This window comes from Ochotona curzoniae, unplaced genomic scaffold (assembly GCF_017591425.1).
Source record: "Ochotona curzoniae isolate NIBS_2020 unplaced genomic scaffold, NIBS_Ocur_1.0 scaffold_3208, whole genome shotgun sequence".
NCBI classification, from domain to species: Eukaryota; Metazoa; Chordata; class Mammalia; order Lagomorpha; family Ochotonidae; genus Ochotona; species Ochotona curzoniae.
Window position 1 is genome coordinate 57,437,517 of NW_024467106.1, and position 24,084 is coordinate 57,461,600.

Consider the following 24,084-nt stretch of genomic DNA (forward strand, 5'->3'; position numbering starts at 1 on the left):
TGCTGTTACAAGGTATTGACTGATCATTTTCTTAGAAAATTAAAGAGGACAACTAATTAAACCTATTAACACTGCAGAAATTTGAAGAAAGTCCTAAGCAAACGTCACTCAGTTGTCCATACACTTGCAACATGAGATTAGGAGTGAAGTACAATTATGAACGTTCCGAAGAGCAACACAAAGCCTTCTAAGATCTGTGTAAGAACTTTATGAACAAAAGCCTGTCGATCTGTCTTCACTGACCACAAATCCAAGGTCAGAAGATGCAGAGCAAGACATCACATCCCGAAGCAGGAGGGGGCCATCTGGCCTGTGGGCTTTGAGATCTGCAGAATCGCCTGGTTTGGCCCTGCTGAGGCAGCCACATATAGGACTTGAAATTCAGTGAATCTACAGAAGGGCAACTCTTCAGCTGATTGTTGACTATGACCCATGAGTGATGTTACAAATATCCAAATGGCCCTTGGCAGAGAAAGTTCCCCACTGCTGGCCTAGAGGAAGAGATTTAACAGGCAAAAAATAGAATCATTAATTGTAAAAAAAAATAAATGTTTGTGGAACTTCATAGATTCTACCCTTGTTAAAAAAGTGGGGATGCAGAGTATGAAGTGACCTCACTTTCCTGCTTATGGTCAGATTCGTAATATTCAATGCTGAGTGAAAGACCAGCGGTTCTCAACAGCATTTCATTAAGTCTCTCTGTGGATAAGGCAAGCTGTTCATACACATCAATTTTTAGTTTTGGAAAAGATCATTGAATAGAATCCTGAGAAATCAGTGGGTGATGTTTTGTAGTAAAATAGTTTCAAAACTGCTGCAGGTCATCGTGGTAGAACGGCTGGATGACACTTCACATGCTCATCGTGATGTCAGCAGTGGCATCGTTGTGATGTATTGTGGTAGAATTTCAGTACTTACTCCATCCAAACTTCCTGCTAACGTCTGGCACTGTGGCACCAAGTGTTAGGCGGCTGCTGGCATCCAGTGGTCCAAGTGCTTGGGCTTGTGCTGTCCCCTAAGAGGGACCTCGTTGGAGTTTCTGGCTCCTGGCTTTGCCTAACCCTGAACAGGGGGTAGGGACTTGCAAAGGGAAAGTTAAGGGCCCTCCCAGAACACAGAGAGGGCAACATGGTGCAGCTAGTAGCTGTGTATGTTTGTATAACCCTATAGCAATCTTATAGTATTAAAGTACCCAGTTACAATGTATGTGAACAGGTAAGGGAGACAAAGCAGCTAAGGTTGTCATGTCAGGCTCTGTTCAGGGCTGCCTTTTGCATGTGGATCTACTATGCCACATGCCTGTAGGAGTGAAACTACTTCTTTGGTGTCATGGTTATCTGCCAAGAATTGTAGCATATCGTGGCCGTTTTGAGAGTGAGCCAGTCGATGGGAGAGCTCTGTCTCCTATGCCGCTTTGCTTTATAATAAATAAATTAATTTTTAAAAAGATTTATTTCATTTTTATTGGAAAGTCAGATACACAAAGAGGAGGAGAGACAGAGAATAAGATCTTCCGTCTGATGGTTCACTCTAAGGGTGGCCACAAAAGCCAGAGCTGAAGTGCTTTGAAGCCAGGAGCCAGGAGCTTCTTCCAAGTCTCCCACATGGGTACAGAGTCCAAAGGCTTTGGGTTGTCCTATTGCTTTCCCAGACCACAAGCAGGGAGCTAGATGGGAAGCAGGGATGCTGGGATTAGAACCGGCACCCATATGGGATCCCAGGTGTACAAAGCAATGACTTTAGCTGCTAAACTACCATGTTGGGCCCCGATTAAATTCATCTTGAGAAAGAAATGTTTCCTTGTCTGAGAGAACACCTAATGGCAGAAGATCCCGGGACAGCAGGAGGTTGGGAGGCCTTGGTGCACTGGAATGGAAGGCTGTGGCATCCTGGGCTACCATCATGGTGGGGCTCAGGGTCAGGGTTGAGGCCATGGGGCTCATGGAGGACAAGGCATGGCTCCTGTCCAGCTGGGCCTCCCTGTTCACCCAGGAGTCTGAGATCATTGACTTTTTCCTGGGACATCCCTCAAGGGTGAAGACTTAAAGATGGTGCCAGTGCAAAAGCAGTTGTAGGCTGGCCAGTGGACCAGCTTCTGGATTACAGTGTTCCTGTCAGGCTGGGTGGGACAGGTTCCAAGGAGGGGCCATCATCCTTGATAGGCTCTTGAGCGTGCCCCTTGGAGAGGCTACTGGGGGAACAGGATCAGCAGACCCCATCCTGTGCTTGACAAGGTGATTGTTCACCATACCCCTTTGCTGGTGAGCACGTTGCCAGTGCAGAGCTCCTGTCTCCAAGAAGTTGCTGCTGATGGCTGGTATTGATGATTGCCACACCTCAGCCAGGGGCTATACTCTGATGATTAACAATTGCTGCCCTCCACCCAGGCAACTTTGCCAAGCACACCTGTGATGCTGTCTGACTCCTCCCCAAACACCTGTCTGACCCTTAACCTCCGGAAAGAGGCTATGTTCATCAGGTATCCCTATCAGGAATGCACTGATTGCATTCCTGTGTCTGTGCAGGGGACCCAGGCTCTGGTCATGGTGTGTGACGTAGGTTCCTGTGTAAACACAGGAAAATAAGTATGTGTCAGAAGGGATGGTTCTAATGAGGCATTTGTGTTGTAAGCATTATAGGTATTATTTGATCTTCCCAGTACCAGAGAATTTGAGACTATTAGTGTATTTCAGCAGAGTGGGAAACGGGGAGTGAGCTGTTTAACTTGTCCAGGGTCAAATACCTGGGAACTGGCAGACCTGTATTGCAGCCTCAACAGACCGACCTCAGAGCCGGTGCTCTTCCTCTCTCTGGAGCCCCAGCTCTTAAGAGGCAAGTCCTAAAGGCACTTACGATTCACTTTGTTTCAAAACCCAACTCTTTACTCTCACTTTCACCATTGCTGTGTCTTAGTGATGCTCCGTTTTCTTTGTCATCTCCTTTGTGTGATTTTCTGAAACCAGATACCTGGTGTGCACTCTCAAATGCAGTCAGTCGTCATTCTACTCATCACTAACCAGTTCAAATTTTGCCTCTTGAAAAGCTCTTGAACCTTTTACTTCTCTTTATTTCTGCCACTGCCAGCATCCACCCAGACCTGTTACCTCCTTCCTGGACTGCAGCATGCACCTCAAAGTTTCAATCCCTATTCGCTTCAAACATAGACTATTACCCATCTCCTCCTCTCAGAGCCCTAGTGTTGTGTTGTATGTGTGTGTTTATACCTCCTTAATCTCCTTAGGATGAAGGGCAGACTTTGAAGCAGCACCTGCAGAATGCTGGCGTGCGCTAACCTGTCATCTCTCACGGACCACTGTTTTCCCTTGGAATGGCACTAGGTGTGGACCCGAGTTCCACCATCTTTGCTCACTCCCGTCTTGAAGTCCTCATCCTTCTTGTCTCAGCCTGAGTGGTTTTGTTTTAGATAAGCTTTCCCTGGCTGTCTCCCCTTGTCCTCAGACATGGCCAGCTAGGGCCACAGTGCTGTAACACTGTGTGTAGCACTTAAGACATTTTGATTGTACATTGTAATGATTGTTAATGTTGTCTTTCCCGCCTGGACTCTGGTTCCTTGAGGGCTGAGCCCCGTGACACATGTGAGGTATATTTGAGTGAATGACATGTGCGGTCTTTGCTGGTTAATTTTATCCTTGAGGAAACTTTCATTTTGTAGTATAGTTAGACTGCTGCTCAGTAGCTGCAGTTGGTGTTTAAGCTCTCCAGGGCTCCGTTTATCCCTTCACCTAATGGTGAAAGATTGAGTTCATGCTTGTAAAGCGCTGGGAGCCTCGCCTGAGCCTGAGCTGCAAGTGCTCAATATTGGAATCCACCCAAGGTGGTACTCTGGTTTTGTGCAAGAGCCTGCCATAGAAACCAGTTCTCCTTCCTGCTTTTTTTCCATAATGAGCTTATATGGAATTTTTGCAAATTTATTTTATTCGGAGTTGAGATTTTTGCAGTTTCCTTTAAAAATGAGTTCACACAGTTGCTTGCACAGAACCGCCTTGGGTACACGTTGTTGTCTTCAGTCTATTCCAGTTTCAAATAAGGAATGTGCCCACCCGGACTCAGGGAAGCAAACAGCAGAAACACTGCTGCAAGTTGAGAATTTGCACTTTTCAGGGAATCAGAGGTCTGAGAAGGTGAAAAAGAACTTTGCATGTCAAATTAAGGTCTTTGAATTCAGACAGGTTTTTTTTTTTTATTGATTACATTGTATTATGTGACACAGTTTTATAGGCACTGGGATTCCCCCCTCCCCTACCCAAACCCCTCCCCCCTTGTGGATTCCTCCACCTTGTTGCATTACCACAGTTCAAATTCAGACAGGTTTTTGAATGAAATAGTTAAAGGATTTTAAACATCAGGTGAATTCCATATACAGGAGTGAGTGTGGCAGTTGGAATGAGAATCCAGATTTAGAAGATGGTTTCTGATAAAAATTAGAGGAATAGGAGGGAAAGCTAGGTTTTGTAAGAGAGTAGTGAAGTTTCTTCTTTAGACATTGAGTTCGAACTGCAGACTGGGCTTCTAAGTGGAAGTGCTTCAGGGTAAGTGTGTGGGACAGAAGTCAGGAGTGATGGAAATCCTGAAAGCTGTGTGGTTATGACAGAAACAGGAAACAAGCTATTCACAGCTGGCTTACTAGCAGAAAGCAGGTCATGTAATAGGTCTTTGTGATAAGGTTTTGCCTGTCCTTACTTCTGTACAGTGTATATTTGAGGGTGATGAAACTACATTTTAAATAGTGTCTTAGAATTTGGAGTTTTTACTAAGTGTGGCCTTCCATTTAGTCAGTCTGATAGAGTGATGTAAAACCTAGTGAAATGTTTGCTTATGACTTGGATAATACATAAGAATAGAGAGATTGAAAGGGACCTTATGTCATGAACTTCTCCATGGAAAGATTGAAGGAAAGCTGTGACTGTTAAACACCAGGTTAGTTTTATAAATGTTGCAGACACTGTGTTAAGAGTAGGCTTGTCCTAAGAAAGGTCCCCAGACCAAGGAGGGAGAAGGGGCACTCCGTGAGGCGGCGGCTTTGTGGGTCCCAGGCTGACTAGAGCTGTGCTGTGGAGTCTGTTCTCTGAATATCTGATTAACTCAAGCGCATGCGTCCTTTTCTCCCCTTCCCTAGGAATTGTGGTGCTTGGGATCAACAGAGCCTACGGCAAAAACGCACTCAGTAAAAATCTGGTTAAGATGGTGAGTGTGAAGGTTAAACGTCTGTTTCTAATGTGAAGATACAGTGTTGATACCTACCTGAAATGAATTCTGTCTTTTCCTTCCCTACCCTCCGTGTTTTGGTTTAGCTGTCAAAAGCTGTGGATTCTTTAAAATCTGATAAGAAAGTGCGGACTGTAATCATCAGGAGTGAAGTCCCAGGGATCTTCTGTGCTGGTATGTAAATGACTTTCACTACAAAATTAAATTACCATTTATTGCTCCTCAAAAATGTCCAGTTTTCCATTAAAATGTTCTATGGTTTGACACCCGTTATCAGCTCTTCTTTGTCAGTATTAGAAAGTTCTGCAAAATATGGGTTGTTTTGCAAGTTGAAAATACTTGGAAAATTTGCTTATAGAGCATGAATGATATTTATGAAACAGTAGCTAGGGAGGAAAAACTGGGTCTCTTTTTACAGTGTTGTGTGCTGTACTTACTCATTACCTTGAAAATACTTTGACTAGTAATAACTGGCCCGTTTACAAAGTGTGAAGTATAGGTGTTTGCTCCAAAGATTGGGGGAGTAGTGTCCAGCCAAGGGCGTGCCCATGTGTTGTACAGTACTTTTACATTTGTGTCTGCAACAGTAAAATAATCGATTCACATGCATGTATTTTTTTCTTTGGGGTACGTTACGCAAAGCTAAAGATTAAGTCCGCTGGCATTGTCCATGTCTCAGTGTTTCTAAGCCATGATATTGAATTAATCCATTTGAACTAGCAAAAAATACAAATGATGAAGATAAGTACTAATGGCTTGCAGCTTCAGTATACCTTGTGAATAATCAAGTAAACATAGATATTGATTGACGCATGAAAAATAACTTTTAAGTAAAAATATCAGTGAGATAATTGCCTTGAAGTAATCAGAGTTTGAAGTAATCAAAGGGTGTGATGTGCGGTGTTTTATTCATTAAGTGATTAATCTCTGAGCCTTTTGAGTACATAACATCCAAAATTAATCTGAGAATATAAGAGAATATTTCTTTAGAAAACATTTTTTTAATGATGATTTATTTGAAAGGTAGAGTTACAGAGAAGGGAAAGACTTATTATGTTTTGGTGTACTCCCCAGATGTCCACGCCCACCAAGACGGGGCTGGGCCAGGGAGAAGCTGGGAACCACGCCCACCAGGACTGGGCTGGGCCAGGGAGAAGCTGGAAACCCCAGAGCTCTTCCTGTGTCTCCCATGTTGGTGGCAGGCACCAAGATACTTGACAGTTAGCAGGGAGCAGGACTGGAAGCAGGCAGCCAGGACACAAACTGGTGCTATATGGGATATGGGTGCTTCAGGTGGCAGCTATTCCTGAATGCTGCCCTTAAGGGCTCTTAATAAGCCTTATGTATGGCTTCTACCTTAGAATGCTTCAGAATGTAACAATGTTTCATGTTATTTGGGTAGATGAGTTCTCTGTTGGCTTGGCTAAGTGTATTGTAATATGTTTAAGAAGATAGGTTTTAACTATCTATGGGTGGTTCTGGAGGTTAACCATTTGTGCACTGTGGGTGGAGGCTGAGAGGCCCTCTCGGGGCTCTTATGGGCTGAGTGGGACCTGGAGAGAATGGTGTAAGGAAGGCCCACCTGTAGGAATCTTTAAAGAGGGATAAACTGTGATACCAGAACAACACTTCATAATTCAGTGTAAGTGATCATTCAGTAATTATCTTGTATACTTAGCTACTAGAATTCCTTTTATTTTTTTCCTGCATATCTATATTGGTAATATTAGCAATATTCTTTGAAAAATAAAACTTTAGTGCTTGCTTTGTTTTTGGCTGTTAGAGGTTGCCTTCTTCAGTATAGACCAAATAATAGGTCAAATGCTGCTTTTCATATTAATGAGTTAGCCTTGACTTTTTTCCAAGTCAGTAAAAATCTGTGCTTTTAAAATTTTTGCATCTTCAGGGTAAGGTAATCTGTGTTTTAACTCATAAGACTGGAGGTTCTTGTCTGATTTATAATGGAAATTGGCAAGTGGTCGATGTTCATCCCAGACGAGGTTTATTGAGGCTCAGAACCTCTGGCAATCGAAGCGCTACAGAGGGTTTTATCAGGATGGAGTGGCATAGCCATGCCCTCTGCATCTCTTCAGCACACAGTGTTTTAGTTTGCACCTGCTCAGAATTGTGCACAGGGATGGGAGCTCCTTTAGCGTGTGGCATGCTCAAAATGGCTGCGTTGCCCTCTGCTGCCTTCCCAGGAAGATTGTATTTGGGTTGCATTAAGCTGTTCTAGACTGTGCCCTGGGTTAGGGAAGTCCTTAGCAGGGCAATAGGAGGTAGCTATGGTCTGGACACTTGCTGTGGATGGGCTTTGAGCTGGACTTCGAGTCTCTGGTCAGGGATGGAGAATAGGTTTGATTGGTTGCAAGGGGTTTGATGAGTCATGTTTCTGTTTTGCACAAGTTATTTATATTGCTGTGTATAGTGGAACCATTTCCTTCAGATATTTGTGAATAATTGTCATACATTCAAATTAGGCAGGCTAGTAGTTGTATCTGTATTAACATGTACACTAAAAATATCCCTGGTACATCAAGTCTCTATATAGTTAATGAATATTTAAATTCTGCATATCTATAAACATACTCATTTTTCATCATATCACATTTATCAGTTGTTGAAAATGCGATGTTTTACTTGCTTAAGTTTAATTCTTATTCTGAAGTAGTAACATTCAGGCATGAATTACTCCAGAGCACAGCGTACGTGGTGGGTGTTAGACCACAGCCGATGCTGGGTGGGATGTGCGCACCCTCTACGGCAGTACCTGAGATCCTGCCCTTGCTTCTGATCCAGCCTCCTTGGGAGGTAGTGGTCATAGCTCAGGTGGTTGAGTGCTAACCACTCACAGGGCAGACCTGAAGGGAATTCCTGGTTGTCCGCTTTGGCCCAGCCCAGCCCAGCCCAGCCCAGCCCTGCCCTGCCCTGCCCTGCCCAGCCCTGCCCTGCCCAGCCCAGCCCTGCCCTGCCCAGCCCAGCCCAGAGCCCAGAGCCCAGGCTCTTTGGGACATTTTGAGAGTGAAGTAGTGGATAGAAGCACATATTCTGTCTGCCTTCCAAATAAAAATAAGTAAATCAAAAGCCCCACGTGTCTATTTGTTGATTATTGACACTTGTCCATCCTCCCAGAGTCTCTGATTTTCTTCCTCTTTTTTTGACTGTGCAAATACTTCTCCTCTCTGTAGATCTGTAGTTTGGTGGTACTGTGTTCTTTCCTAAGAAACTTAAAGCTTGCAGAGTGCTCTGACCTCAGATTTCTTGAGCATGGGCTATTCTCTTACTCTTTGAGAATTGCCTTTTGGGCTGTCAGAACACAGTTCATCATCGGGACGAGCTTTTCAGCAGCGCGTGAGGGTCCCGATGCTTTCTCAGGGGCTGCCGAGACGTATTACACAGTGGCTCCAAGCTGGCTTAGAGTCCTTTGTTGTGTGTTCACGGAGTCTCTGACCGAGTGCTTCCTACACTTTCTGAAATGCTGGGAACAGAGGTAATTAAGCACTGTTAAAGAGATTCTTAAATGGCATGGTGGTTAGGCCAGGTCCTTGTTTTCTTTTTTAATGATTTACCTATATGAAATGCAGAGTGACAGGAGAGAGAGATCTGCTGTGTACTTTCCAAATGGCCTCAACAGCTGGGACTAGGTTAGGGTGAAGCCAGGAGGCAGGAACTCAGCCTGGGCCTCACCAGTGGGTGCAGGGACCCAACGCTTGGTCTATGCTCCACTGCCTTCCCAGGTGCATTAGCAGGAACTGAATTGGAGGGCTATGGCGGCTTAACCAGCTGCACCCAACACCGGCTCTAGACCAGGGATTTTCCTGGCTTGACATTTAAATCTGTTGCTTAGAATTGGTCATCGTATTTCACTAAATTCTTAATTCTTAATCAAACTTCGGTTTAAAAAATTAGGGAATAAAAATGTATGGAAGGGTGTACCAAGAGAAGTCTTACTCTACCTTAATAAAAATGATTTTCATAATACTATTCTAGTGTTTTACTATTATGTATTAATATACACATGTACTCAGGGTAGCTATTTCAGATCATAACTTTGAAGACTGTTTCTGTGGTATGGAAGCTATCAGCCCTAACCCATGATTGTAAATGAAAACCATTTGCAAAGCAGCAATAATAGTGGACGGAACATTTTGCAAAATACCATTTTGCTAGAGAAGACTCATCGTGAAGCATTGGTCTGGATGTGTGTTGCTTCCCCTATGGCTTCTAGCAATTGTTTATTCATTTAAAAAGTGAATTATGTTTTGCATATGTACAGTGTTAATTTTTGCTGTTTTAAAATGTGCAAGTAGGCAGGTTTTTAAATGACTGCCTGAATTGCCACTGCACTAAATATAAATGTATCACAGCTATGTTTATGTTTGCTCAGCTATTCTTTTTTGTTGTTGAGATTTATTTTTATTGGAAAGGCACATTTACAGAGAAAAGGAGAGACAGAAATATGAATCATCCACTGGTCCACTCCTCAGATGGCTGCAACAGCCAGAGCTGAGCTGATCTGAAACTAGGAGCCAGGAGCTACTTTGGGATCTGCCATGCAGGTGCAGGGTCCCAAGGCTTTGAGTCATCTTCTGCTTCTTTCCCAAGCCACAAGTAGGGAGCTGGATGGGAAGTGGAGCAGCTGGGACATGAACCGGCACCCATATGGGATCCTGGCACATGCAAGGTGAGAATTTAGTCACTAGGTTGTCATGATGGGCACTGTTCAGCTATTCTAAAGCCAAGTAGCATGGTGCATATATATATATTTTTTAACCATAATGCCTCTGAAGTAGAGTTTTGTGAGAAATTACTGAGATTGATGATATTTTTCCTGTTGAAATTCCTAAAATAGGTGATAAAGAATTCTTAGTAATTGGTACTATTTGTAGAACTCTAAATTGAGTTTCACTGAATTAAACCAGTATGGACTTTTTTTTTTTTTTACAAAAAAGTGAAGATAGTTTTACTTCTGCTTTTGAATTCTAGTAAATTGTGTTATGACTACAGACTTCCAGCTAAACTCGTCAGAATACAGTTGTTGAACATTGTGTATACAAACTGTCAGAATGCATTGTTGAACACTGTGCATTGTTGACATAGATGTATACATCCTGAACATGGTCACATCGGTGGGAGCACACCAGTGACTAGTGGTCACCTGTTGAGCATCCTTTCAGAATCTTAGATGGTTGTGTTGAACTAAGAGATAACCACGGTTATCTTTGTATTTATTTGAAAGATTAAGATGGACACATTTCTCCCGTCTGCTGGTTTGGTCCTCAAATGCTTGCAGCTGCTGGGGCTGGGTCAGGGACAGGAACAGGGACAGGCTGGAGCTGGAAGCCTGGAACTTAATCTGGGCCTCCAAAATGAGTTTCAGAATCCCAACTGTTTAGTCCATAATCTGTTGCCTCCAAGAGGTGCACATTAACAGGAAGCTAGATTCAGGAGTCAGGCTTGAACCAGTGTGGGCTTTGGGTACTCCAAGTGATGCCTTGATTGCTCTGCTACATGTCTGCTCCTGTGATTTTCTCTTAGTTGAAAATATAGCGGTATAAGATTTTTTGAATTATACATAAGGCTTTGAAAAGCTTATTTACTTACTTGGAAATCAGAGTGAGAAAGTGAGAGAAGCAGATGCTCATGATTCATTCCCCAAATGCCTGCAGTAGTTCAGGGAAGACCAAGCCTAAGCCAGGAACCAGAAATTCCATTCAGGTCTCCCATGTGAGTGGCAGGGATGTATCATCTGGTAGTTTCCAGGATGAGGTTAACAGGAAGTTGGAAGAGAAGTAGAGTCAAATCTTCATCCCAGGCACTACTGAATTGGATGCAGGATCCACAACGAGCAGCTGAACCTTCTATACTGCTGTGCCTGTATGTGCCCTGCATGTAATTTCCAAACTGAAAAAAATATACATATGTGTGTGTGTGTGTGTGTGTGTGTATTTTATTGGAATGTGAATTCCTTGTCAGACAGTTTTGACATGTTCATGGACAGGATCATGGTATGGTCTGTGTTTTTACTTACAGGGCTCTTGTGTGTCTATCCTTACCCCGGCCCTGTAACTCATGGATCATCTTCCTGCACTGTAATTTTGCTTTTTCTAGAATTTCTTAGAAATGTCTGTCCCTATAGGTGATTGTGTCTAGCTAGCTTCTTTCACCTGACATAACACTTTGAGTTTGACTCATTTTATATTTCAGTAGCTTCATTTTATTGGTGAGCATGATTTTCATTTTATTGCTAAGTGTTGATTTTACGTGCTGAGCAATCCATTATATGGATATATCAAAATTTTACTTTTTATTTATTAACCAGGTAATAATTTCAGTTCTTACTTTTTTTGGCTTTTATGTATACTCTTTATGACTATTTACAAATATTCTTTTTTAGACAAATACTTATAAGTCAGCTGAGTTTAGTGCAGTATATATTTAGTTTTACAACTGCGAACTATTTGTTATCATTTTGTGTTCCCACCAGCAACATATATATATGTTTCAGGTTTTCTACATCCTTAACTACACTTGATATTATCAGTCTTTTTAAATTTTAGATAGCCCAGTGGATATGTAGTAATCTGCTCTTGTGGTTTTTGGTTTGCATTTCTCATGCTTCTTAAATTAATGGTTTTGAGAGTTCTCTTGCTGCCTGTTGCCTTTGTTTTTGGTGAAGGGTTTTTTTTTTTTGGTTTTTGTCTGTAAGTAAAAGACCTGAGAAGGACTGTTTAGGAAGGAAGCAGGCTGCCTCAGCTTACAGGTTGGTGGTCCACAGGCACTGCCATTGGCTGCATCCTTTGGTGAGACTGGAAGGTGGTGGAGGGATGATCACATGACAACACGGGAAGCCAAGACGGGAAGCACACCCTTCCTCTGTGTCCATATAAGGCCGTCTTGATTTATCCCAGGGTTCCACCCAGCAGCCCAATCCATTGAGTTACCCAAAAGGTCCCATACTCAGAAATCATGATTATATTAACCCTGAACACACTGAAATCACCCTTCACCCATTTATTATTAGTGTTAATTCATTAACTGTTAATGTAAGTATTGGAGTTTAACTATCCCTATGAGTTTGGGAGGCAAATCCCATTTAAACCATAACATGTTTATTCATATCTTTTTGTTTCTCTCTTTTAAAATTTATTAATTTTTATTGGAGAGGTCAAGTTAGAGAAGGAAAGACAGACAGACATCTTCCATCCTCTGCTTTACTGCTCAGATGGCCCCAATGGCTGGAGCTGAGCCAGTCTGAAGCCAAGAAGTAGGAGCTTGTTCCGGATCTCTCATGTGAGTGCAGGGGCCTAAGGACTTGGGTCAGCCTGCACTGCTTTCCCAGGCCGTAAATAGGGAACTGGATTGGAAGTGGAGCAGCCAGGACAGAAACCTACACCCATATGGGATGCTGGCACCCCAGGCAGTGGCCTAGGTAGTGCCACCATGCTTGCCCTCTCTGTTCATAACTTTATCCCACATTTCCTGTTGGAGTATCAGTATTTTCTTACTGAGTTGTAAGTGTTGGCATGTAGTCTTTGGTTTGATATGTTTTGTTAAGTATGTTCTTCCTCTCAGTGGCATGACTTCTCTATTTTGGAAAACAAAACTTTTTCAATGTATAACTGATTTATCCATTTTTGTTTCTTGATTTTTTTTTCTGCATGTGAATTAGGAAGTATTATCCCAAAGTCATGAAGATTATTTCTTATGTTTTCTTCTGCTGTTTTTACAATTATTATCTTTTATGTGTAGGCATTTGCTCCATTATGAATTAATTTGTACAGAAATGTTATAAGGGAAGGCTGAGACATTATGGTATAATAATATATTAAGCATTTGCTCTGGTTTTGGACACAGAACTCCTAAAACTGGGAATTTCCTGATGCTAAAGCATTTTACTTAAAAACCTGCGACAGGGGACCTACAGGTGGCTTCAGTGTGGGGCCCGGTCACCAAGGGAGAGAACCAGGGAGTTGGAGGAGTAGAACTTGGAGCATTCCCAACTTCGGGAGAGATTGAGTTCTTTGCTTCCTGGCAGTGTAAGTGGCATATCTTCTTAATTTCACTCTCAGTTTTTTGCTGGCTTGTGTAGACAGTTGATTGGTCTCATACCGCCTGTGAATTTGTTAAACTCAGAATTGTGGTTTTCTAGTTTTTTGGTTTTGTTTTTTAGATTGGGCTTTTTACAAAAGTAGAGTCATCTGCAAAGAAAGACAGTCTTGATTATTCCTTTCCAGTCTTTTTTTTTTTCTAATTATAATGATCAGGATTTGTGTTATAGTTTAGCTCTTGCTTTTCTGTTTTATTGACTTAATTTTTTTTTTCCATTTGTTTTTCCTGTAATTTACTCTTCCTTTCCTGGCTTTTTAAGCTGGAATTTTAGATCACTGACTTGAGGTGTGACTTCTTACTATTGCAATCACATTCATTCTCTTTATTGAGACTACCAGAGTTGCCATTAAAATGAGTCAAACTATTCATGCGCTTTCCGAGGAAGTGATAATTTGTTTCTGACTATATTTCCAGTTTTGAAAATCCTGCCTACATGAGGTGCAGAGGCTGTGTTCTTTTTTAGAGGTAGGAAATATGTGTCAGTAATGATCTGCTGACTCATCCCCTGCTGCTGCTCTTGCCCTCCCCACCGCACTTACCCAACATAGAAGCCCTAGGAACCTCCAAAACAATACAGCCCACGTCACCCTCTCCCTCAGCCAGTCCTCAGAAGTACAGCGAGTGGGAGGGAGAGTCTTGACCCTTGGAGCTGCCTAGTCTTGGGACCTATGAAGTTTACATGGAAAAGGGAACTTGGCAAGTCGAAGTTCAAGATCTCAGGATGGACAGATACCTCTAATGTCTCGGGTACTCTGTGGAAAGGTGAGGGTTCCTGAGAGAGAGAAGCAGAGGAGTCTCTGAGGGAGGAATGAAGATGGGAAGTTAAGTCCTGGAGCCTCCATGGAGTGTGCACAACTCCTGGAAGCTGGGAGAGATACAAGGAAGTTTGCTCTTCCATGGTGCCTTTAGAAGGAGTGCTACGCTGCCAATCCATTTTAGATACCTGACCTGAACTTAACTGTGTGCTTTCTGTAAGTTTAGAGTTGTTTGTGCAGAGCAGCAGGAAGCAGAATGTGAAATTCCACCTGTTCTGGCCACGTGATCTTGGCTTTGTTGCTGTCTCTCTTCTGTCTTGTCCATTCCTTTGAGTCCAGCAGCTGTGGTCACTCCCTACCAGACAAAGCTTGTTCTCCCTCATTGAACAGACCATTGCTCAAGTGTTCTCTCCTTACCAAATTGCTCCCTCGAACTGAAGTCAAAACAGGCCCTCAACTTCCCCCTCCTCTGTCATACTTTCCTATAAGCTTCATCTTCGCACTTTTCAGTTCCTGAATTTATTTTTTACTTATTCTATTATCAGTCTCCCTCCCCCACAAATGAGCTCTTTCACTGGAATTAAGGCAGGGGACTATTGTAAGAATAGTGCCTGACCCATAGAAAGTGCTCAGCAAGTGGGTCATGGGATGGTGACATGTGCAAATTGGATTATCGAGAGAGTGACATTGGCAGAGTGTCATGGTTAAGTCAGATATATTCTGTTGTATACAGAGCTTGTGTAGGTGACCTGTGTGACTATGAAAAGTAAGTTGTTGTTAAGATACCATCGGAGTGTTACAGATGGAAGGCTGTACCTGAAGTACCAGTAAATTCCACCATTTTCTTCCACTCGTGAATTCGAAGTAGGGGACCTGGGAAATGAAGACATCAGCTCTATCACTTACTGTTCACAGAATCTGAAAAATGAGATCTAGAGATATTCCCAAATGGACTTACAAAGTCCCCCCTACCCAGGCAAAGGATGCCTTGAGGAGCAGTGCTGCGTCTGGGGAGTAAGAGAGTGGGGAGGAGGGCCTGGGTCCCTCCGGCTCTGTAAAGCTCCCAGCTGCCGGGGAGGAGGGTGATGGTTGGGCAGCTCTTCCTTTCTGGAGGCCAGGGAAACATGCTTCAGCTCTTGACCCTGGGCCAGGTTTTATAGAGCTGCGATCTCAAAAGGCACAGTTGAGAAATATTAGAAAAAGATTAAGATTGTATCAGCCTACTTCTGGCGGTTGGTACCCAGCAGCCCAGTTTGCTTTCTTACTGTTTTCCTTGGCAACTGGCATTAGCCAAGTTTGGCGTCAGTAGACTTCCAGTCCAGGGTCAGATATTTGAGGCTTCCTAGGCCTTTTATGATCTTTGCCATATTTCTCTCTTTACCAAAAACAGTCCTTTAGAAAAAGAAAGGCCTTAGCTTAAGGACCGTGCAAAACTGGGTGAGAACAGCCTGTAGGTTGCAGTTCACTCACCCGTGTCTAGTATGGGTTCCTTGCTCTCCAATTTGCTTGTCCCAACTCCTTCCTTGGAAGCTGCCTCCTGCAGCTCAGGGAGTCTAGTTAAGGGGTGGAAGAGAATTTGGGAAGAAGCTTGAAGAGGCCAGGTTGTGACTGAGGTGACTCTGAAACACAGTAGATATCCACACTTTTATTTCGTGAGTGCGATGGTGTGCACACAACTGTGTACAGATTCAGTGATGTTGTCATTTAGGTGCACGGTAGATTGGAAGGCCAGTAGCAGTTAGTTAGAACACTCTGAGGTTTCGTTGCAAAAGTCCCTTGGTTAGCAATATCCACTTAAATAATACAGGACTTTTGAGGGTAAAGTAAGATTGAGAGAGACAGAAGTAGTCAGTAGTTTTATGTGTGCTAAAATAAAAGTGACATCATCAATAAATAAATAGTACTCATTTTGAAAGTTTGCTAAGTGTTGGATGATTTTCATCTTGCAATTTAGATGAGGTATCAATAGGTGGGTTTGTTGTGTGATACATGATGAAGCTGCTGTCCCAGAATGCACCAGAGAGAAGGCGCCTGCTACCAGGAGTCTGTCCAACCTGGCTGTGCTGCTGGTCCCAGCTTGAATGCCTTACTACCCAATATGGCCTCCAGCATTTGTGTAGATCACACAGCTCTCTGGTAGTTTGAATTTTGACTGTATTATGCAGGCTAAGATGACAGGGAAACCTACTGCAGCTACACCGTTTCTCTTTTTCCTGCAAACCCAGCCCCTTCAACCTTGACCATCTCAGGTTGGCAAGATCCACTCGGGGATTTCTGCCTGCACCCAACTGCCCATCCACATGTGAAGCAGCTGCTCATTGTGCTTTAAGGGACAGGATCCAGCACCAGTGGCCCCAGAAGAGCAAGGTCTGGGTTTCTGTGTGTTCCTTGTAACTTGGGTACCTTTGTTTCTGTGTTGTTTCTTGGGAAAGAACTAAGAAATGATTAAATAAATGTAATTATGTTTTATATGTGCACACACATTTTTTTAAATTTTTTATATATTTTTATTGGAAAGCCAGACATGCAGAGAGGAGAAGAAGGAGAGAAAGATCTTCCATCTGTTGATTCATTCCCCAAGTGGTCGCAGTGGCTGGAGCTGAGCCCGTCTGAAGCCAGGAGCCAGGTGCTTCTCCAAGATCTCACACCTGGGTGCAGGGTCCAAGGCTTTGGGCCATCTTTGATTGCTTTTCCAGATCACAAGCAGGGAGCTGAATGGGAAGTGGTGCTGCCGGGATACTAACTTTCACCCATATGGGATCCTGGCATGTGCAAGGTGAAGACTTTAGCTGCTAGCTACTGCACTGAGCTCATTTTCTTTCTTTTTCTAAAAGATTTATTTTTGTTTATTTGAAAGGCAGATTTTACAGGGAGAGAAGGAGAAACAGGAGGAGAGGTCTTTCATCCACTGTTTCACTCCCCAAATGGCCGAAGTGATTGGAGTTGAACTGATGCAAGACCAGGGGCTTCTTCGGGATTTCCATGTGGATACAGGGGCCCAAGAACTTGGGCCAGGCCATGCTGTACTGCCTTTCCTTGACCATAAGCAGAGATCTAGATCTGGAATGGAATAGCTGGGACCTGAACCAATGCTCATATGGGATGCCGGTGCCGTAGGTGGGGGAATTAGCTGGCTACACCACTGAATGAGTCCCAACACATTTTCATCTGTTCTGGTACTTACGTATTGAAAGCATTTATTCGTATGAATAGTTCACTTACAGTTCATCACCATGAGGTTTATTTTGATTCTCTCCCCTTCTGTATTTGTATTATCTGCTTTACTCTTCTACAGAAAACAGTTTCACAATTGCTGATCTTACCACTATGATAGGCACACCGATACAGAGCTCACTAGCAATTTATTTTCAGTAGTTTTAGCATTGTGTATTACTAAAGATAGTGTATTCATGATCACTTAAGTTCTTACATCTTGAATGTATGTGTTTTATACATTTGAAATAAAGTTAGACTTCCTTTCTTGTTTTATTTTGAATCTATAAGCTAATAGCATGACTTCAAAAGCCAAAACCGTACACAGAGACACAGTCATGAAAGTGAAAGACCCACTTCCTCACCCATGCTTCCCAGGCTCCTCCGCCACCTGCTTCCCACCCAAGATGGTGTGAGTGACGCTCAGTTTCTGGGTTATCCTCAACTTGTTTCTCTTTGCAGAGTTAAAGTTATGCTGTGTTCACTCTTATGTGCTTGACTTTTTGCAATTCTCAGTATATTCTAGAAATCATTCCACAGTAATTAGTTCACAGAGGTGATGGGAGCAGAGGTCTGTGAGGGTGGTGAGATGCTTTCATGGTGGCCATGTCAGCACAGTTGGCTAGCCTGTGCACCACTCTCATTCAGCAGGAGAGGAAGACATGGCATGGTTTTGGAGAGAAGCCTTACAATAAACTGGCAAGGCTATCATTGAATCACCAAACCCTTGTAGCATCAGATGCCAGAGCAAGTGCAGAGTTACTATAAAAGCTTGCTAGGAAGTTTTTTAGAGAGAGACATTTTGGGGTAAGAGATGGGTTCGGATCCTGGGTGAAGAGATCTATGTAAAAGTGTTAGGTTCTTATGAAAGTTCATGAAAAGTGCATATGTGGAAATGTTTTTGTTTTAATTAAGTAATTCATTTATTTATAGTAAACAGACACACACAGACCATGTTCCCATCTGCTATTTACTCTCACTTCTCAAATACTCAGTGTAGTCAGGAGACTGTGGGGTGGAGCAGGATTGGGCTGGGCTGGGCTGGGCTGAGCGCAGAACTCAACCCAAGTCTGCCATGTGGGTGGCAAGGATCCCGTCCTCTGTCAGGGCTCACTCAGTCAGCATTGACAGGACACTGGGGTCCAGATCTGGAACTCAGCATTGAAACCACGTGCTCTGTTGTGTGACCCTGACCTCTGAGCTAAGCCACGTGGCCTCCAATGGCTGAACTTATCATTCTCTTTTCCGTGAAGTTTTTAAAGCCACTCTCACACCTGAGAATTGGTTATATTACTGAGGATGTAAGGCCATAAGAATACTCGTGTCATACTAAGAAGGCAGTACTGCTGGTCTTCTTGCTATGCTGACCTTGACCAGAGATATCCCATTATCATTATGGCCAGCATGTGTGCCTCCATCAGTCAGAGACTAAGCCTTATAAACAGATGTAGACTAAGGAAGACCAGTTTTTAAACATTTGTAGTCATCTCATGTGGGAGGGAATTAATTCTCAGCTTCATGTAGCAGGGAAAAACTATCATGAATTGACTTAAACTCTAAGGTTAGTTTTTCTTGAATCCAGTGGTTCTGAAATCCCTTTGACTTGGCTTTGTTCTCCGTGCCCTGTTTACCTGCAGCTTGGGAGTTTGAGATCCCTCTAGCTGTGGGCTTACCTCCACACAGCAGCCATGTTGAGTGGGAGAGAGTTCTGTTCCATCGGAGCTGACACCTCCAGCTGATGAGCTCAGGCTAAGCAGGGCCCATCCCATCTCTTCATGTGGGGTCATTTCATCTTTCAAAGCACCAGGCCTGTGGGATGGGGGCAGGGCAGAACCAAGGCTACTGGTAGGAAGTGGGAGGAGAGGAGGCTTAGTAGATGACCAATATTTATCTCTCTCTCTTTTAAGATTTATTTATTTTTATTAGAAAGCCAGATTTACAGAGAGAAGAGACACAAAGATCTTCCATCTGCTGACTTACTCTCCAAATGGCTTAAAAGGTCAGAGTTGAATCCATCTGAAGCCCGGAGCTTTTCTGGTCTCCATTGTGGGCACAGGGGCCCAAACACTTGAGCCATTCTCCACTGCTTTCCCAGGCCTTAAGTGGAAGCTGGATAGAAAGTGGAGCAGCTGGGACACAAACTGGCACCCGTATGGGAGGCAGGCATTTGCAGGCAGATTAGTCAGTTGAGCCATTGTGCAGGCCCTCAACATTCAGCTTTTAAGAACTTTGTTATTTAGTGGTTGTGACTGCATGTTTTATTCATTAAATTCAGTAATTTTGGGGGAAGAGCCTGCCCTTAATTCTGTGGATAGAGTTGTATATAAAACAGAAATAACCTTTGCTCTCTTTGAGCCTCAGGAGGCAGAGACGCAGCATCCTTTGGGTTTGCTGAGAGGATGTGTGGAATATTCTTTGATCTCATCTGTGCCTGTGCAGTTACTTGACACAGCTTGTAAATGAAAAGTGTCAAAGGCAGATAGATATCAGAAATCGTAGGAAGGAAAAGGATGACATTGTAATAAAAGTAAATCATTGGATTGAGAATTCTTGCTGATATTTATAGATCTGTGAAAATATCTTGTAATTAAGGGGTGAAGAATATGGTGGCGCTGTGCTCAGCAAGATTGTGAACCGTCAGTTTTGTCAAAAACACTATGATTTACATTTCTAGTGCAAGAAAATCTAGAAGTAACCTTAATCTATTACATATATATTTTTAGTCTGTAATCACTTTTTAATAAAGCTATATGCAGGAACTACAAAAGTTTTATGGAAAATGAAGTTGAAAGCTATTTATTTTGGAAAAAGCTTGAAATCCATGCGTATGAAGGGTCTTCAGAGAGTTCAGGAAAAATATTTGCAATTGAAAAGCCACATGAATTTCAGAATATGTGTGTGTGTGTGTGTGTGTGTGTGTGTGTGTGTGTGTGTGTGTGTGTTGGTAAAGACTTATTTGAAAGGCAGAGTGACAGGGCAGGGAGAGAGGGAGAATGAGAGCAAGAGTGCTACTGTTTGCTGCTTGACTCCCCAGATGGTTACAACAGCTAGCTCAGGCCAGGCCATCTGGGAGCCAAGAACTCACTCAGGGTCTCCTACATGAGTAGTAGGGGTCCAAGGCCTTTTTTTTTTTTTCTGCTACTTTCCTTGTGCATTAGTAGGGAGTTGGATTGGAAGTGGAACAGCTAAGAGTTGAATTAGTGCTCTGAAATGTCGGAGTTACAGGCTGTGATTTAATGTGCTGTGCCACAATACTGGCTCCTTTTAAGTTGTTTTGCACCAAAATAAGCTTTGTGTCTTAATTCATTTTTTTCACAAATTTTTTGGAATACTTTGGTGTGTTTGAGAATCAAGCACGCTCATCACCAGTCATTGAAATGTAACAGCCCCCATTTTTTTTTCTTGACCCAATGGCTCAGTTGGTTAATCCTCCCCATCCAGCTCCAGGATCCCATATGGGCACGCACCCATTCGTGTCTCATCCAGTTCCTTGCTTGTGGCCTGGGAGAGCAGCAGAAGATGGCCCAAAATGTTTGAACTCTGTACTCATGTGGGCGACTTAGTGGAGACTCCTGGCTCCTGGTTCCTGGCTTTGGATAGGCTCAGCTCCGGGTTAGTTCTCGCCACTGTGGTAACTTGGAGAGTGAACCAGCTGATGGAAGATCTTTCCCTCTGTCTTTCCTTGTCTCTTCCAGCCTTTCCAATGAAAATAATACTAGATACTAGATGGTGAGGCCTCAGACAGACCAGACCAGTCTGCTGCACATACTGGCAAGTGCAGGAACTGGGGCATGGGGCAGGCCTGCTGGGGTTTTGGGGATCACTCCTTACTAGGTTGCATTTCCTACTGGTGTCAGTGAGGGTCGAATGTGTGCGGGCAGAGATGGGCTAGGCTGCAGCATCCATTGGTTTGCATATGAGATGGAGCTGGGGTCAGAACTGACCAGGCGACTGCAACCATCAGTGTGTGTGTAGGCTGATGTGGGTGAAGGACTAAGCCGGACCCCACACTGGCTGGCACACACCAGAATCACATCTGGGGTCACCTCTGGTGAGGTTTCTTTGCCTCCCACCCGCCCAATTGATACTGGAGTCAGAACTCCAACCACAGGGAAAATACAGAATCTGTGGTCTGATTGTGGGGTGCAAATATAGGAACTGGGTCTCTTCAGTTGTTGAAGCCTGTACAGTGGGAAGCATGCCCAGATGCTCATGGAGGACATGACAACCAATTCATTGAGTCCTGCAGAGGACATCTAGTACCATGGAAGGCAGAACAAATTGGACAGCTCTCCTGTCAAGCTGGGACAGTATCTGGGTAAGTGGAGGCTCTAAGCTGGACAGTATCTGGGTGAGTGGAGGCTCTAAGGTCAACCAGTGGACCTTGGAAAGATTTCTTCTACCTTGGAGCAATGAAATCAGCAGAATCTCAAAACTATCAGAACCACTTGAGCAGTTCCCTTGGAACATGCTCCACATTGGGGACCCAGGGAATGATACCCGGTGGCTGTCCCTAGATACTGTTGTAGTTGGGTTGCTTGGAGAGTCTCTCTCCCAATGTGTCCCCACTTACCCCAGACACAGGAAGAAAATAGGAGATTGGAAACAGTTGTCTGATCCACTTTCCCCCATTCCTTGACCGTCCTCACCCTGATCAGGGATCCACACGGACATGCATCCTTCTCAACTATGTAAACATTATCAAAAATAAAATGTCACTATACAGAAAAGAAAATCAAGACAAACAAATATGCAGCACTTTTCATGTAGGCTTATGAACGTAGAAAATCTGTTCATTTGTATTTGTGTATTTATAGCAATGTGTATATATACTTGATTTTACTAGCAAAAAATGTAAAAATATGGATTTGCTGCTGTTAAAGTTTCTAGTTTTTCGTTATCTTTATTGTTAAAATTATGTAAGGTAAGTGGGCATTGTGATCCAGTTGTTACACCACCACTCTTTGAGTACCTGCACACGCACTAGTTTGTGCCTCCGTTGCTCCTCTCCCAGTTTAGCTCCCTGCTTATGCTCCTGAGAAAGCAGCAGAAATGGCCAGAAATGGCCGTAGTGCTTGGGTCCCTGCTAACCCACGCGGGAGACCTGGGTGGAGGTACGGTCTGCCCACACATATTGTGGTCGTTTGAGGAGTGAATCAGTGGATGGAAGATACTTCTTTGTTTCTCTCTCCTTTTTGTAACTCTTGATTTTGCAGTAAAGAAATTGTAATTTCTTTGTAAAGTGGGCTTTACAATAAAATCAGAGTGAGCCACTGGTACCAGGTAATAGACAGGTAATACCAGGTAATAGACAGTATGGATTATTTTTCTACCCCTCTACTGGATGTAATACACCTGTGTGGATCATTGTCCGTGCTGGCTGATTTCTAGATGTTCGTTTCAAACACACATGGAATATTTATGAAAATTAACCATCTGCTAGGCCGTAAAAACTCCATAGATTTCAGAGCACTGCTATCACCCTGAGGAGTCTCTCATCACAAGCAGTTAATTAGAAGTCATCACACAAAGGTAATTAGAAAAAAAAAGTTCTCTGCATTGGGAAATTCAAGATAACTTCCAAATAACTTACAGCTCAACAAAGGAACCTTCATGGAAATTAAGAAAATATTCAGAACTATGTGCTAGCAAAACTGTTGCATGATACAATTAAGGTCGTGTTTTGGAAAAGAAGAAATGCTTAATGACAGCCACAATTACAGCGTAAATGTCAATAGGGCAGAGCAAGTGAACATACCCTGTTGACTTGTAAAGGAGGGTCTGCGGTGGAAGGGGGCTAGAACCCAGGCCTGGCTCTCCAACATCCAGTTGTCACAGCTTTGTCGAGGTTAATCGAGGGTGAGGGAGCAGAGACACACCACTCAGAGTGAAAAAAGGGAGCCCTAAGAAGAAATTCCACTGAGGTTAAGTGGGTTACACACATTCAAAAGAACTTTATACCATTCAGTTCAGGAATTTAGGTGGAATGCATAAATTACTGGAAAACAAAACCTAACCAAAGGTGATTTAAGAAATAGAAAACTTTAACAATCCCAGAACAGTGTGGAGGTTGAAGCAGTAGTGAAGTTCTTTCCACGGGAGAGAGTACCTGGCTGTGATTATTTCAGAGGAATGTGTTTCCCTATGCATGTGTGGGCCTGATAATTTCAGTTTTACATATATTCCTTGAGAAAATAGAAAAAGAGAGACCCTTTCCCAACTCTTCAGCTCTTTTTTTTTTTTTTTTTTTTTAAGACCAGGGCAAGCTTGGGACAAGGCAGACCCAAGAACAGCACCAGAAAGGAAAGTAGACTGGTTTCCTGAAGCTGGCTGGAACTTTCCCAGCAAACAGATCAAGTCCACACCACTCAGTGCCGCTTGTAGGCCGAGACGTGCATTTAACCCCTGGACATCACTGGTCAGCCTGACCTGATGCTTGGCCGGAATGGAGGGAATAAAAGCTTATCTGGAGCAGGACCAAGGATGGCTAGGGGCTTGAGTCAGCAACATATCACAAGCTGGAATAATTCAAACCGACGAGTTTAGACACTGTGCAATAATGCCTTTCAGAATTGTGAGGCCTTTCATCTTTCAGGAGTAAAGTGCAACTTGAAACTACTATTTCTCATTCACTAGATTGGCACCATTTAATGAGTGTGTTCGTGTTCTCCAGAGAAACAGTCGATAGGTTATGTGAACATGGTTGGCTCACAGACTAATGAAGGCTTCAGAGTCCTAGGGGCTGCTGTCTGCAAGCTGGAGGCCAGAACAATGAATT

General features: G+C 43.3%; 1 protein-coding gene across 2 annotated transcripts in view; it reads left to right on the plus strand.

Annotated features, from left to right (window-relative positions):
* Positions 1-24,084, plus strand: part of AUH (AU RNA binding methylglutaconyl-CoA hydratase) — a 153,572-nt gene that overhangs the window by 12,605 nt on the left and 116,883 nt on the right. For both annotated transcript variants that reach the window (XM_040963423.1, XM_040963424.1), the window contains exons 2-3: positions 5,138-5,205; positions 5,313-5,400. In XM_040963423.1, the coding sequence (XP_040819357.1) occupies positions 5,138-5,205; positions 5,313-5,400 (156 nt within the window). The remainder of the gene's footprint in view (positions 1-5,137; positions 5,206-5,312; positions 5,401-24,084) is intronic.